Consider the following 16,215-nt stretch of genomic DNA (forward strand, 5'->3'; position numbering starts at 1 on the left):
TTTACCCTTAAGAATCCACCTTCTAAAGGAAAAAAGAAAATAAGTACTAACACTAAATGAACACTGTTGCAGGATCTCTGATAATCACTATGTACACTTCGTGTCATTAAACCGTCACAAATACTATTCCACAGATTAGGGTGCTTAGGAAAATTATTTGTATAAAGTCATGTGACCAAAAATACATTCAAACTATAGTGTGACTCCAAATGAAGACTGTGACAAAGCACCTCAAAAAACTTTTCCAGCCTCTAGCTGAGGAATCATTGAGGAACACTACTGATAACACTATAACTCATTAATACTCCTATTAAACAACTTTGGGCAATTAAAAACAATGTTTAGTTAAAACTAAAATATAATACTTCCTAGAGTTCCACGTGGGATCATCACCATCATCGTCATCTTCACTAGCTAACCCAAAAGAACAAGGTAAACACAAAAACTCCCCATTCTTGTACCAATCTAAAAAGTAAATTTTTGAATCCATTTTCCAACTGTGTCACACACAGTTGTTAGTATCCTTCTAAGATGTGTATATGCCTATGTATACTTCTTAAGTTAACTTGTAAACATGTGGTAACTAGGGCATATTTTATTCAGTCTACTGCAGCTTCTTGGTTTATCCAACTAAGTATTACTAATTCTATTTTCTTAGAATGAGAAGTTCTCAGAACAATGATCTATCACCTAAATTTCAAATGAATGTGTAACTGGTAGACAAACTCAAAGCAGACTTTCTAAAACTATTAACAGTGCTCAAGAATGCATCTATTTACATCTTAAAAATCTCTTAGTTACTATATGCTACTCTAATGAAAGCTATATTCAAATTATAATTTTTTCCCACAACATGCCAATAGATTAGGAATTATAAACAGACAGATCTGGATTTGAATCCTGTCTGTTCTTCAGCAGCTGGTTATCTCTGACAAAATACTGTAAACCTCGTTAGGCTTCTAGGTTTTGTATTATCAATCATTATTGGTAACTGATAGTACTGAGAGATCCTCCTTCTGTAAGGATTGAAGGAAAAATGGTTGTAGCACTGAGAAAAGTATCAAACATTATTCTGCAATTTCCTTAACTTGGGTTTTACTTTTAAGTTGTAAATTTTCCCTGGGCAATGTGCACAGAATATCTTTGCTAAAATATTATTTTTCAGTTAGTTTTAAGCTGACTCTTTAAATATCAAATGATCTGCTCTAGAGATGGATTTTCTTTCTTTGGAAGAAGCCAAGATCATATCCATTTAAGGGCACATAAGCAGCTGCTGCTACACGTTTTAGTTACCCATAAGAAAGTGAAGTGGGCTAAGTTCACTCTGTCATAAGCATTTAAAAAATTAAAAAATTACAAGTACCTCCTCTAAAATTAAAGAGGAGATTTAAGAATTAATATTTTCAAGTGTGGTGACTTAAGTAAATCTAACATGTAAGACAACAAATTAGGTAAACAGAGAAGAGGAGAATGATGCCCGGCTTTACAAAAAAATTATTTCCCCACTACTGTAAGATAAACTGTTCTAGGAAGTTCAAAATATCATCTTACTTACTAGCATCTCATTTGTATAGTAATTTTCAGGAAAGCAACTGCTAGATTAAATGCGGCACATCCTTTTAAAAACATTACAACACTTAAATTTCAACACATCAAACCTATAAAGCCTCATTAACTGAGATGTAACTGATTTGGAATCAGTAATTATTTCTTTTTTGCTATAAAGTTGCCCTTAATACTGCATCAGTTTATAAAAAATTTGGTAAGACTGTGTAATAATTTAATCCAATTGTTTTAAAAAAAAATCTTAAATACTTAAAGTAGCATATTGCTATTTTGGGGGGGTTATATGTATCAGTTTAAATATAAGAATTACTATTCACAAATATATTGTTGAACTGCTAATTGAAGAAAACACAAATGAATTAAATACATTAATTAGTTCTTTAACTGTAAGATAAAAATAATTTTTTAAAACGAAAAGCAATTAGCCTGATTTTCTCATACTCCTTCTCCCATACACACAAGAACAAGAACAAAATAAGAAAACAGGTATAAAATTTGATTGTGTAAAAATATTTCACTTTTGCTAAAAGCTAACGTTATGAAGACACGTATTAAAGCAACAGCAGGAAGAATTCAATGAAAGTTGTTTTGCTTATACCTGTTTATTTTTCTCATAATTAAAATTCCTGCAGTAACTATTTTAGCTCTTCAACATCTTCACCATTAATATTCAATTATCTCTAAGCCTGAAGATGCATGAATCTTTAACAAAAGCTTTCCACCACCTCAAATTTACTTATTTTTTTCATTTATCTGCCATATACTGTTTTAAATTAAAAACAAAAGATGAAGCACAAAGTGTTAATGACTTTTCCATACCTAAAGTAAGAAGTTCTAAAGTTTGGTTGTGATAAGACTGAGACTGTGGCCAACCAATCGAAACTTCAGAATTCCTATGTGACATCATAAGACCTCCCTAGAACACTTTTTCTCCTCCACCTACTGCAACTGTTCCCATAAACCGGGTGACAGAGTCAGAAAACTCCCCAGCTAAACACCCATAAGACTTCATACAACACAATACTCTATATTGTGATGATCGCAGCAGCCAAGGTAAGAAACAGATTTCACTGACTTTGGTAATTCTTACTTTCTATAATTCTTAATTCCTATAATTTCTATAATCTGAACTTTTAAGATGAGTTAATTTTATGAATATTAGTTCAAACTTAGGCAATAAAATGACATGACAAAGTGCTTAAATTTATAAATGCTTATCCATTTAGTGACAGTAAAAATGAGACAACTTTGAAATGAAAAAGGTCATATTCATCTTTGATCCTGGTTACTGGTTTGTCATTTAAATTTAACTTTCACTTTTATTTTGCTTTTCAAATGTGCATTTCTGCCAATTAAAAAATCTTCCAATTATGTTACCATATTTGGTAGTAGTGGTTAATTTCTCCACGCAAAAACAATGACTTAATTTTGTTATTTATTGCTCTGCTGAGAAACAGTGCAGAACTGAGCTATTTACATCTGAACTAATATGAATAGTCATTTGACTACAACATGCACATTATCAGCATGCCCATTCCAATATTATCATAATTTCATACAGTGAATAATAATGAAATGGAGTTTAAGAATATGTAATACAAGCTACTTTTAAAGTGCCCTTGAGGATGTTTCCCCTCTGAAGTCCAGTCAACTTTTAACAAACATTTCCAAAAATTCCATGCTGTTAATAAATTGAGTTACTGATATTAAATTCAATATTGTGTCATAAAGAAGTTTAGAAATTTTAAAACAATTTTCACAAACACGTAAAAATCTAATGTTAGAGAATAATTTGACACTTTAAAAAGTTATTTTGACACACGAATATTCTTAAGTATCTTATTTTCACACAAATTTGAGTAAATGGATTTCTGCCTATTAATGCCTATAGTTTTGTCAAGTTGTTATCCTCCAGTGGTACTCCATTTCCTCTCTCGGATTTAGAAAGAAAGGAGAAAATAAAATAAATGCCAGGAATGGAGACAATCAATTTTATGACTTCTGTTTGAATTCTACCCTATTCTTTATGTTACAATCCTCAATTTAGTAAATGAAACATTTCCTCAGTCTTAGATCTCTGTCAGGGCATACAGAAAATTACACATATTTTATTTATTTTGATTTTCATATTTCATATATATGTTAAAATAAAATTTATCTCTAAAATTCTCAATTCCTATGACAAATGTTAATTCTATTGCTCACTACAAATAAGAACTTTGTAATTCCATAAGCAGCTTTCCTTAAGACATACAAAAACATAATTTTTGTCCACCACTGAGGTATCCTAATTGTGTCTCCATATCTCTATACTCATATTTTTCCTTTGATATTACATAAAAGTCATTCAGTGTAGGTGTCTTATATGCTTATTTGTGCACTTTTATTCAAATATCTATCAAATTACATTCTCACACTTCAAATTGGGTGTTCATGAGTTATTGTATCAGGATTTTGCTATATCACATATTGCTCTAAAAAGTACACATACTTCTGGATAGAGCAGAAATTATATCAAAGTTACCCTTAGCTCACTAGTATGTCTCAGTTAATAGAAATTACAGTTACAGAGACTGTTAAAATTTCAAATATAATGTGGTAGTACCATACATTATGTCCCAACTAGTTCATCTATACCTTAAGGTGCAAGTTAAGTATTGTCTTTGTTTATGAAGACATGTGGTTTAAAAGTAAGTGCTAAAAAGTGTTAGATGAAATCAAATGGAAAAAATATGAAAGACGTTTAAATTAAGAAGCATTAAGTTTTAAAAACACATGAAAGAGCCAGAGTACTTGCTTTACTAAAAGGCGTGACAGCACTATCATTTCCTAAAACTCAAATATCAAATCTATTTTATTTGTATTTTAGTAGGCATAAAGGAAAATAATCACGTTTGGGTATATAATCGTATTTTTAATTAGTGAGATTAAGAAACAATAAGAAAATATTGCATAAATACAATAGTTTCAGAAAATTTTAATGTATTTTAATGTTTTAATGTACTCATTACACGTGTAGCATTAAATTATGTAATATATTAAATTTTTAATTAAAAAAACTTAAATTTAAAGTCTAGTTACCTCTCTAAATTAGACAATATATTACCAATCCCAGAAATGAGGAGGGCCAATGAACACTTCTTTTTTATTCTTAAAGAACAATTTCCTAATATACTCGTGTACACAAATATTTCATTTGGTCCTCTTAATTATATATTTGATACTGCATCCCTATTCTACAATTTAGGAAAGATGCAAAAAGGTGAACTGCTCAAGATCACAGAACTAAGAAAACAGGGAAACCTTGGCAGAAGTTTAGGTTTTGTCACTAAGCCACACGCACATCCTCTATATACTGATCAGCATGGCTTAAAGTAAATCATGACACTGACAAACCAAATTTGAAAGCCCCCAAATACTGTAAATGATACTCTAAAAGGCAAAAGGCAAATTCAGAGAATATAAACTTCTCTTTTAATGTAAAACCATTCCATTTCATTTAAATTCAATTTATGCATAGGCATTACATTCTTAATAGTCTAAATTATATTCTACTGATCATTTTCAAAACCAGAAATATACGAAAATTACAGATGTCCTTAGTTATTAAGCAATACCTCCTGGAAGGCAAAATTCAAACTAACTGCACAGACTTTAAAAAAAAAAAAAATCACACACCCCAATCAAAGTTTCCTTTTATTTGTTTCATTGCTAAAATACTCATGCCTTCAATTCATCTGATACCTAAAATCCAAGTTAACATCTCCTCAAAACTTTCACAAAAATCACATTTCGATACTTTATTCTAGGTTCCCTATTAAATCCTCAGTCCTCAGCATTCCTCAATTTTATTTCTGAATCCCCCCCCCATACTACCATTTTAAATATCCAACATTATTTGTTTTGATGTGTTTGATCAGAGGAATCTTGCCTTATTTGCTACAAAAATCCCTAACTTTCATCAAAACTGTGAATTAACAAAGAAATGATCATACTAGCAAAGTAAACCTAAAGGCAGAAAATCAAGAAAATAATCCTTCTAAATTACAGTGGCATAAATTAGATAAGATGTAGTCTCTTTGTGTATTTTCAGAAATAGCACATCATAGTTCTTACCCAGAATAATTCTGAAACATGTGTTACCAAATAAACACATGAAAACGAAGCCTGGATGTACAGCACACTCACAGTCAACTGAGGACCTCTAGTGCCTTTGAAAAGGTACTCCATCTTTAGTTTTCACCCCTGTCCCCCGCCCAAAAAAAAAAGGTTGACCAATTCACTCACATTAATAGGGGGTATATTTATTAAGTGGCATTCATTTTTCCTTAAGACTTTCTCAATACTACCTCCCCATATTCTCTTCCCCCAGAAAATATTCTAAAGTTCCAACTCCTACAGGGTTAAGAAGAATATTTTACTTGTAAATAAACTTGTAAAGCATTGTTTCAATATTTAAAAAACAATAATGAAGGCAAATCTACAGAAATATAGCAACAGCAATAAGCTAAATTGTCAATTTCAGAGAGAAAAATCTATCAGTGCTGTTGTTTAATGAATTCTCAAGACACAGCTTTAATATGAGGAGCACTTCATTATGGGTCAATTTAGGAGTGAGAATATATTGATTTTTATGCATATACAATTCTATTCATAACCAGACAGAAGCAGCTTGAAGATTCTTTCAAACAGCCCGTCTGGACCAACAAAGCTCTGGAATGTTGTTACCACAAAGTAACTTCGAATAGAATGTCCAAGTTTAGTATTAGGCAATCTCAAAAGGAAAATGACTCCACTGGAGTGAACTTTTGTAAGCCAACAGATTCATCATAAATCTAATGATGAACTGTCCTAATTTATTACCACAAGTCCAAAAAAGGGTGTATACACATTCACTCATGGCTTATCTGTGGAAATGTCAGAAAGTAGTAGAAAAATAAAATAAAATTCCAAATAATCCAAATATAGACAAGTCCTGTTTATTCAAATTCAATCTATAGAAAATTCTAATCTTCTAAACCAACTAGATGGAAAAAACATCCTAGAGTATATCAGACTATAGCCTTAGATATTACTTGAATTCAATTTAATAAAGTATTGCTTCGTACTCCCATGTTTACTAAAAGAATAAACAAAAATAAAAGGAGAAAAGCAAAGTTCTAAATTCTACAAACATAAAGAATCCCAGGAATTTATTATTTCAGCAAAAGGAATACCACCCAAAATACTGAAGTTTAAGAAGTTCTGCAAGAGGTGAACATGCTTAAAGTATAGATGGAGATTAATGCTCAGCATATACAACATCATTAAAGTATCAATTGTCTAGCAAGTCATAAAGCAGGCCACCAAAAGTTTTCAGAAGACTATTGAGGTTCCTTCCGCACAAGAATGCATCTGATATTACATTGCTAAAACAGGACTCACTGCAGACAAAGTAAGGACTCCTGAAGGAGTTGATATCTAGTAGCTTCCACCAGACATGCTGCCTAACATGGTATATGACATTAGTCAAAAGATTAGAGTTGCCTAATGGCTTTTCTATTTCCTTCTTCCACCTCAAAAAAAAACCAGAATACTATCTTGAACTTGATTTTTTTTTTTTTAATTTCCAGTGTTACTTTTCTTGAGGAAAAGACGACAACCAAAGGATTTATAAATCCCACAAAGAATAGTAAAGAATTCTTTATTTTTATTCTTCTCATTCCCCTAAAAAGTAGAGTAATCATGGATCCACAGACACAAGATACTCTGTGGATACTTTTCTGCCTCTGACATGCAACTCAAGAAACAGGAGTCTGGCATTTCTACACCCAAACTCCTAACAAGCACCTTTCATGTTTTCAATACTCTTGATTCTAGGGCCTAGAAGATAATTTGATTTTAAAATTCATCTATAAATGAATACCACTCTTCTGTCAAAACAACCAATTTATATATATTGTCATTCTTTTAATAAGAGGGTGGTGAGTAACTTCAGTTTCCATGGTTGTTTAGGCCAGATAGAAGTTCAGAAAATCCCAAAACTATTTATGATTAGACTAACAGAATGCTCTAAAAAGATCAGATAACATGAAAATAAAACTAAACTATTTTTGTATGCTTTCCCTCGAAAAATTACTCTATTAAACAGCTTGGCTGTTAAGAAATTTTTTTTTTTTTTAAAGGAAACTCATACAGTGGTTGTCAGTGCAGAGAAGAGAATGATAAATATCTGACAACCATGCCATAAATTATAATGTAGTAAAGGTCACAGACAACTCCAAAAATAGGGTTCTGCTGTTCCCACACAAAGGTTTTCAATTCTCATCGTATGACAGGAAGCCCCATCTTCTATGGATAAAATCTGGCCTAATTATCATCATACAAATGCTGGTATTCAGTAGAACTAGGATTCCACACATTTCAGATTATAACTGTAAAAAATTGAGCCCAATAAATTAAATGTATATCATTAACATTTTAGCACGTAAAGCAGATTTGTTTTCAGTTTAGGCATAAAATTATAAAGTTAGTTACAAATAACTAGGATTACGGCATATTTCTAAATCTGACAAGAAACAGGATACTATTTTTGGTCATCTCCTTTATACCCAATTTGTTTCCAGAAACAAACTCTTCTTTTTCAATAACAGTTAGCTGTTGTAGGATTATAAGATCATCTTTAAAGTATGTTAATTATGATTTAAACAGTAAAGAGTTCATCTCTTTAGGGTATATCTCTGTATTTCACAAATACTAAAAACCCATTTATACAAAGTCTAGTTCAGGTTAATACTGTGTTAATCAGCTGACCATTAATTTAGGTGAATCCTCTAAGCCTCATTTTTCTCATCTGTGATAGAAATAGACTTGAGGAAAATATTAGAGCTTACCTGTTCAACCAACAAATTGTTATTAGAACTAGTTAATCTGTCAATCACAGCATTATTTTTAAAATTTTTTAACTTATTATTAAAAATGAGGGCCAGGCATGGTGATTCACACTTGTAATCCCAGGAATTACTTGAGCTCAGGAGTTTGAGACCAGCCTGTGCAGCACAGTGAAATCCTGTCCCTACCAAAAATACAAAAATTAGCCAGGCATGGTGGCGCATACCTGTGGTCCCAGCTACTCAGGAAGCTGAGGCAGGGAGATTGCTAGAGCCTGGAAAGTTGAGGTGCAGTGAGCCATGATTGCACAACTGCGCTCCAGCCTGGGTGACAGAGCAAGACCCTGTCAGTCATTCATTCATCCATTCATAAAAACAATTACTTAATTAAAAATGAGATGGGGTCTCATTACGTTGCCCAAGCTGGTCTCCAACTCCTGGGCTCAAACGTTCCTCCCACCTAGGCCTCCCAAAGTGTTGGAATTATAGATGTGAGCCACCATGCCCTGCCCACAGCATTATTTTTGATTAACAATTTTCTAATAGTTTTAGTCATTTTAACCTTAGTGATTTATTGAAGCATACCAATTATTCACTAAGTACTAGGATACTAAATGAACACATGGTTTCTTTACTTCAGAAACTATCAGTCTAGTTGGGGATACAAACATGTAAATTTAAATTGTGCTATAATCTGACAGATATCCTCATATAGATAACACTAAAGCCCTATTAAAAACCAGTAGAGGTGACAACTAATTCCGCCTTAATAACTAATGAAAGGTTTCACTAGGAAGTGATATTTAAACTGAACCTTATCAACTGAAGCTTGCATGGCAGACAATCAAAAGGTGGAGGACGCATTCCAGGCAGAGATAGAACAACATGTGCAAAGAACAAAATCACAAAAGGGAATGGAGTATTTATGGAAAGGTGACATGTTTCATGTGACTGAAGTACAACTTATCAGTGTCAACGTAGGGGATGACTCCTGTATATGCTTCATGATAAACTCCTGGCCAACTCCCTTCTTTCCCATGTTTTGTCTCAAAGTAATTTTTTAAATTTCTGACCTTTTAAGACCATTTAAGCCCAAAAACCTCACAAAACCATATGTTCAACTAGGAATTACCAAGTCTAATTATTATTCCTTTCTTAACTGTATTCTGCTACACATCTTCATAAAAGGTGACTACTCAGCCAGGCGCAGTGGCTCACGCCTGCAATCCCAGCACTTTGGGAGGCCGAGGTGGGTGGATCACGAGGTCAGGAGATCGAGACCATCCTGGCTAACACGGTGAAACCCCGTCTCTACTAAAAACACAAAAAAATCAGTCAGGCGTGGTGGCGGGCACCTGTAGTCCCAGCTACTCAGGAGGCTAAGGCGTGAACCCGGGAGTGGAGCTTGCAGTGAGCCAAGATCGCACCACTGCACTCTAGCCTGGGCAACACAGCAAGACTCTGTCTCAAAAAAAAAAAAGTGACTATTCAGATATAAATAAAATATTCCCATAATTTTCCAATCCACTAGATCTACAATAAGCAAATATCAACAGAAGCAACTTAAAGGATGAACCTCAATAAAGAACAAAAGAAAATCTCTCTATTTATATTTTACCTGAAGAATTCAAACAAAAGTCATTAAATATATGTCAAGTTTAAGCTGCTATGTTCCTTATTTTTAACTTTTAAGTTTGGGGGTACGTGTGAAGGTTTGTTACATAGGTAAACACGTGTCATGGGGAGCTTGTTGTATGTATTACTTCATCACCCCGATATTAAGCCCAGTACCCAACAGTTTTCTGCTCCTCTCCCTCCTCCCATTCTCCCCGTTCAAGTAGACCCCAGCATCTGTTGTTTCCTTCTTTGTGTTCGTAAGTTCTTATCATCTTGCTCCCACTTCTAAGTGAGAACATGTGGTATTTGGTTTTCTTTTCCTATGTTAGTTTGCAAGGGATAATGACCTCTAGCTCCATCCATGTTCCCGCAAAAGACATGATTTCATTCTTTTTTATGGCTGCATAGTATTGCATGGTGTATATGTACCATGGTTTCTTTATCCAGTCTGTCACTGATGGGCACTTAGGCCGGTTCATGTCTTTGCTATTGTGAATAGTGCTGCAATGAACATTCATGCCTGTATTTTTTTATGGCAGAAAGATTTATACTCCTCTGGATATATACCCAGTAATGGGACTGTTGGGTCGAATGGTAGTTCTGCTTTTATAAGCTGCTATTTTCTAAGTAGAAGTGTTATAGACAACCTAAATAACAGCCTTTAGCCACCTGTTTAGACAATGAAGAATATATGCTAGAAAAATACAGGTTGTTAATAACTCTTTAAGGAAAGAAAATTTGATAGAAGTTGGGTGTTTGGAACTCCTTGCTACAGACCAATATCATGAAGGGGGACAGAGTCTCAAGCCAAAAATGCCCAGTCTACTATATAATTCAGAATATAATAGACCCAAGTTGAACTACTGAACACTACAGAATCTAAACACCATAAACCATATGGTTTCTTTGTAAAAGTAAATGCCAGGTTCTAACTAGTCATGCCTGATACTTACCTTCCCCCTTTGCCATTCTTTCAGTACTTCATTCTGTTCCCTTCAGCACTTTCCTCTCTCAGGAATGGGCTAACAGGTTGAGATGGGCTTTTATGGGATGCATAAAAAGACTTACGAGAAAATAAAATCTGACACCTGGGGTAAGGTAGTAATACGTTGATTAACAATAATATATCAACAAATGTTAACAGTCACTATGTCTGGCAGTTAATTATTGACTTTTTTACCCTGTTTTTAATTTTTCTTATTTCAAAATTGACACAGAAGTATCCTGATTGAAAACAAAATGTCCCCAAGTGTTAATAACGATTATCTCTGGACAGTTAATACAGTTAATTTTCAGTCTATATATAATTTTTCTGTAATGACATATAAATTCTTATTTTATTAATCATCAAAGTATAGACCCCAGAGGCAGCACTAGCTTGTAGGATCTCTGAAAGAAGGCATGATGGAAACTACTACTATTAAGTAGAAGTCTGTAAATAGGATATGTCTGTGGTAGTGAGATAATAATAATTACTATGCGTTCCAAGCTTGATAGTCTTCAGTACTTAACATCAAATCTTATTAAAATGTTACTTAAGATAACATTCTATAAAATCATAAAAAGGAATGACAATTTGAATCTGTATTTTTGGTAAAACACTTCCCATTTAACACTATTTTATTTTAGATTAAAATTAAGATCCAGGGAACAATTTGTTGTACACATTTCCTTTTTATGAGATTGGCTCTGGAGCTATTAATACAGTGACTGATCAAACCAATTACATCTACAGAGTAACAGATTTAAAGAAACTATATGTTAGAACTTTTACCCAAAAGAATAACCCAAAACAAGCTGTACCTTAAACCAAATACAGCAGGTCCTCAAATAACATCATTTCTTTCTATGTCATTTTGTTACAACATTTAAGTATGTGTGGAGCTTGCATGTTCTCCCCACATCTGTGGGACTCTGGTTTCCTCCCACATCCCAAAACAGTGCACATTAGGTTCACTGGCATGTTTAAGTTGTCCTGGGTTGAGTGTGAGTGTGTACATGAGTGTATCCTGTGATGGAGTGGCCTCCTATCCAAGGTGGGTTCCTCCCTCCTTGAGCTGCTGGGATTGGCTCCAGCCACCAGCACCCCAAACCAGAATAAGAGCGTTGAAAAATCAATGAATGGATAAATACAAATTATTATCGAATAAAAATTGGTAAAGTCTAGGGTGATCATACAAATGCATGACAATAAATGCTACGGCACAAAAGCACTCAGAGATCCCACCGTATTTGAATTGTTTTTGATCTGCATAGAGTCGGATGTGCTCCTGACAATCTTCATTTCTCAAACATCGATTCCATGTTTTTAATTGACCACCACAACCACTGTTACTCACTGATTCACCAAATACTGGGTAATTATCTTTGTTGGCTTTTTTTTTTTTTCCCCTGAGACAGAGTTTTGCTCTGTCACCCAGGCTGGAGCACAGTGTCATGATCTGGGCTCACTGCAACCCCTGCCTCCTGGGCTCCAGTGATCCTCCCAAGTAGCTAGGATTACAGGCACATGCCACCAGCCTAGCTAATTTTTATATTTTTAGTAGAGACAGGGTTTCACCATGTTGGCCAGGCTGGTCTCAAACTCCTGACCTCAGGAGATCTGCCCGCCTTGGCCTCCCAAAGTGCTGGGATTACAGGCGTGAGCCATTGCACCTGTCCTATCTGATTTTTATTAATCTTTCTTAGATGTATACATAGGTCATATTTCTCTCATCGTTTAATATTAGAAGTGTTTGGGGTCTTTATTGAGAAGTTTGGTGATGTTTTTGTGACCAGAAATATGCTATAGGAACTCTTGTTTACATCAATCAGCCTAGGGTAAAAATGGTTTTGTTATTATGTTGTTTTGCATAAAGTCATGGTTTCCAGGAACTAATGGATGACACTGAGGATTACTGCAATACTTGTAGTAAATTTGGGAGAAAAAGGCAAAGACTAAAGTTACTACTCCTAATACAAATGAGACTGTCATGGTGTGCCCCATCAAAAAAGGAGAGAAAGAGAGACAGACACATAGAAACACATGCACATACACACACACACACAAACACACACACACACACACACACACACACACACACAGAGAGAGAGAGAGAGAGAGAGAGAGACTACAGAAACACGATGTTATAAATAACAATAGTGCTAAGGAAGATGAATTAATGCAAAATTGTATTTTTTGTTCTGAGAATAGGTTACATATATGATTCTAATCCATTTATTATTTTTACATTCCAGGCTACCTAAAAGAAGACAGTTATCTCATATTTGGCTGCCAGCTTTTTATCTTTCTCTTGACCACTTAAAACTTCAGACTTCCTCTCCTGCTGGTATCATGGAGAAAGTCCAACACCTCACTCGCTCAGCTATAAGAAGAGCCTCAACCATTGAAATGCCTCAACAAGCACGTCAAAATCTACAGAATCTATTTATCAATTTCTGTCTCATCTTAATATGTCTCTTGCTGATCTGTATCATCGTGATGCTTCTCTGAAGTTCTGCTACAACCTCTAGATCTGCAACTTGCCACATCAGCTGAAAATCCGTCATCCCATGCAGATGGGAAAACAATACTGTATAACAGACCACTTCCTGAGTAGAAGAGTTTCTTTGTGAAAAGGTCAAGATTAAGACTAAAACTTATTGTTAGCATATGCATTCATCTGCTGGATCTTGTAAACATGAAAAGGGCTTTATTTTCAAAAATCAACTTTAAAATAAGTGTATAAAATGCAACTGTTGATTTCCTCAACATGGCTCACAAATTTCTATCCCAAATCTTTCCTGAAGATGAAGAGTTTAGTTTTGAAACTGCACTGCCAACAAGTTCACTTCATATATAAAGCATTATTTTTACTCTTTTGAGGTGAATATAATTTATATTACACTGTAAAAGCTTCTTTAATACTAAGTATTTTTCAGGTCTTCACCAAGTATCAAAGTAATAACACAAGTGAAGTGTCATTATTCAAAATAGTCCACTGACTCCTCACATCTGTTATCTTATTATAAAGAACTATTTGTAGTAACTATCAGAATCTACATTCTAAAACAGAAATTGTATTTTTTCTATGCCACATTAACATCTTTTAAAGTTGATGAGAATCAAGTATCGAAAAGTAAGGCCATACTCTTACATAATAAAATTCCTCTTAAGTAATTTTTTCAAAGAATCACAGAATTCTAGTACATGTAGGTAAATCATAAATCTGTTCTAAGACATATGATCAACAGATGAGAATTGGTGGTTAATATGCGACAGTGAGATTAGTCATATCACTAATATACTAACAGAATAGAATCTACTCTTCATTTAAGGCACTGTAGTGAATTATCTGAGCTAGAGTTACCTAGCTTACCATACTATATCTTTGGAATCATGAAACCTTAAGACTTCAGAATGATTTTACAGGTTGTCTTCCATTCCAACCTAACATCCAATGCAGGCAAGGAAAACAAGATTTCCAGTGACAGAAAAATATATTATCTCAAGTATTTTTTAAAAATATATGAATTCTCTCTCCAGATATTAACTAATTCTTAGATTATATTTTGAAATGAACTTGTTGGCCCATCTATTACATCTACAGCTGACCCTTGAACATGGGGGTTAGGGGAGCTGACAATGCGTGTGTCTGCAAAATCTTAACTACCTAATAGCCTACCATAAACCTTAATGATAACATAAACAGTAAATTAACACATATTTTGCATGTTATATGTATTATACACTATATTCCTACAATAAAATAAGCTAGAGAAAAGAAAATGTTATTTAGAAAATCCTAAGAAAGAGAAAATATATTTACTATTCATTAAATGGAAGTGGGTCAACATAAAAGTCTTCATTCTCATTGTCTTCACATTGAGTAGGCAGAGGAGGAAGAGGAGGAGAAAGACAGGGAGGAAGAGAAGGGGTTGGTCTTGCAGTCTTGTCTTAGGGGTGTGGGGAGTGGGGGAAAAGAATATTCATGTATAAGTGGACCCTCGCAATTCAAGCCCTTGTTGCTCAAGGGTCAACTGTAATAGGATATAGCTATTTTTCTTCATCTATCAACCAAATGGTAAGCATCTATTTTGTAGTCCACTCTACTGAGCTAAATTATAGATCCAGCTATGCTATTTATAATTATTTTCTTGATGAATAAATTTTCAATTTCTCCTCTGATCATTTCAGAACATCTTCCAATAACTCATAAAACAACTGAAGTAAAATTTAGTGCTGGAAAATATATTCACCAAACTTTGGTAATTTAAGTTGACTAAAGTTTAAAATTAAGTCTAAAATAGTTTACACCTATACTGCATAATCCAACAATTTTAATTTCAGTTGAAGGCGTGTTACTAATATAACTATTATTAAAAGAGTAGAGGATGTGTAATTAACCATATCTTCTAAAACATGGTTACTAAAAGAATATGTAACATCAATATTGACCTTGGTTTCTTACACAAGTGTTGCTAACTCAATAGTGAAAGAGACATTATTAAATTTTCTGAACCCATGAGAGATACTAGAGACGGGGAGTGGAAAGTGTTTGGTTCAGGGATATCTGAAGAACAGAAGGGCAGAGATTTCTTAAGTGATGCCTCATCTACAAGCTGGAAATCCCTAAAAACAAGTAGAAAGCTTATAAACAACAGGTGATACACTCACCTCACTGGTTTTAGTAAATTACCAATACAAAAAGTATCCCTAGTCTTAAAAACAAGTGGAAAATTTGAACTGATTAGTCATATTCCTTTGATTACACTGTTTGTTACAATATTTTTCTCAGTAAACAGAAATAACTAATTTTTTTGTTCTTCATTCTTTGATAGAAATTAAAATCTTAGTCTGTGAGGATTACAGAATACTATACTATAACTCAAATTATAAAGTAGAATAAACTCTCTCTTTAAATAATTATTCTTCATCATAAAGTGTAAAGAATAAGATATAAGAAAACCATTTTTAAAATTTAATATACTAAATGCTCAAATATGTTCTACTATAGAATAAGTTCTTAATTTACAGGGTACTAAAAATTTTTTAATGCTTAATGTTGCCTTTTATATTTTAATTGGATAAGAATATGTATGTTTAATGCAAATCAGAACCACCATATTAAAATGAATGTTCTTGAAAACTCAGTGGAGCTGCTCTATAATACACTTACAATTG

At 33.5% G+C, this 16,215-nt stretch overlaps 2 protein-coding genes across 3 annotated transcripts in view; one reads left to right on the forward strand and one right to left on the reverse strand.

Annotated features, from left to right (window-relative positions):
- The window catches only part of CEP85L (centrosomal protein 85 like), a 193,074-nt gene that overhangs the window by 84,053 nt on the left and 92,806 nt on the right, over positions 1 to 16,215 (reverse strand). The gene's annotated exons all lie outside the window — the stretch shown is intronic.
- PLN (phospholamban) lies at positions 1,788 to 15,846 on the forward strand. The gene is made up of 2 exons (XM_003255627.3): positions 1,788 to 2,619; positions 13,290 to 15,846. Exon 2 carries the CDS (start codon positions 13,387 to 13,389, stop codon positions 13,543 to 13,545), a length of 159 nt encoding a protein of 52 aa, XP_003255675.1. The 5' UTR covers positions 1,788 to 2,619; positions 13,290 to 13,386; the 3' UTR covers positions 13,546 to 15,846.

The sequence above is a fragment of the Nomascus leucogenys genome, chromosome 3, assembly GCF_006542625.1.
Source record: "Nomascus leucogenys isolate Asia chromosome 3, Asia_NLE_v1, whole genome shotgun sequence".
Classification (NCBI taxonomy): domain Eukaryota; kingdom Metazoa; phylum Chordata; class Mammalia; order Primates; family Hylobatidae; genus Nomascus; species Nomascus leucogenys.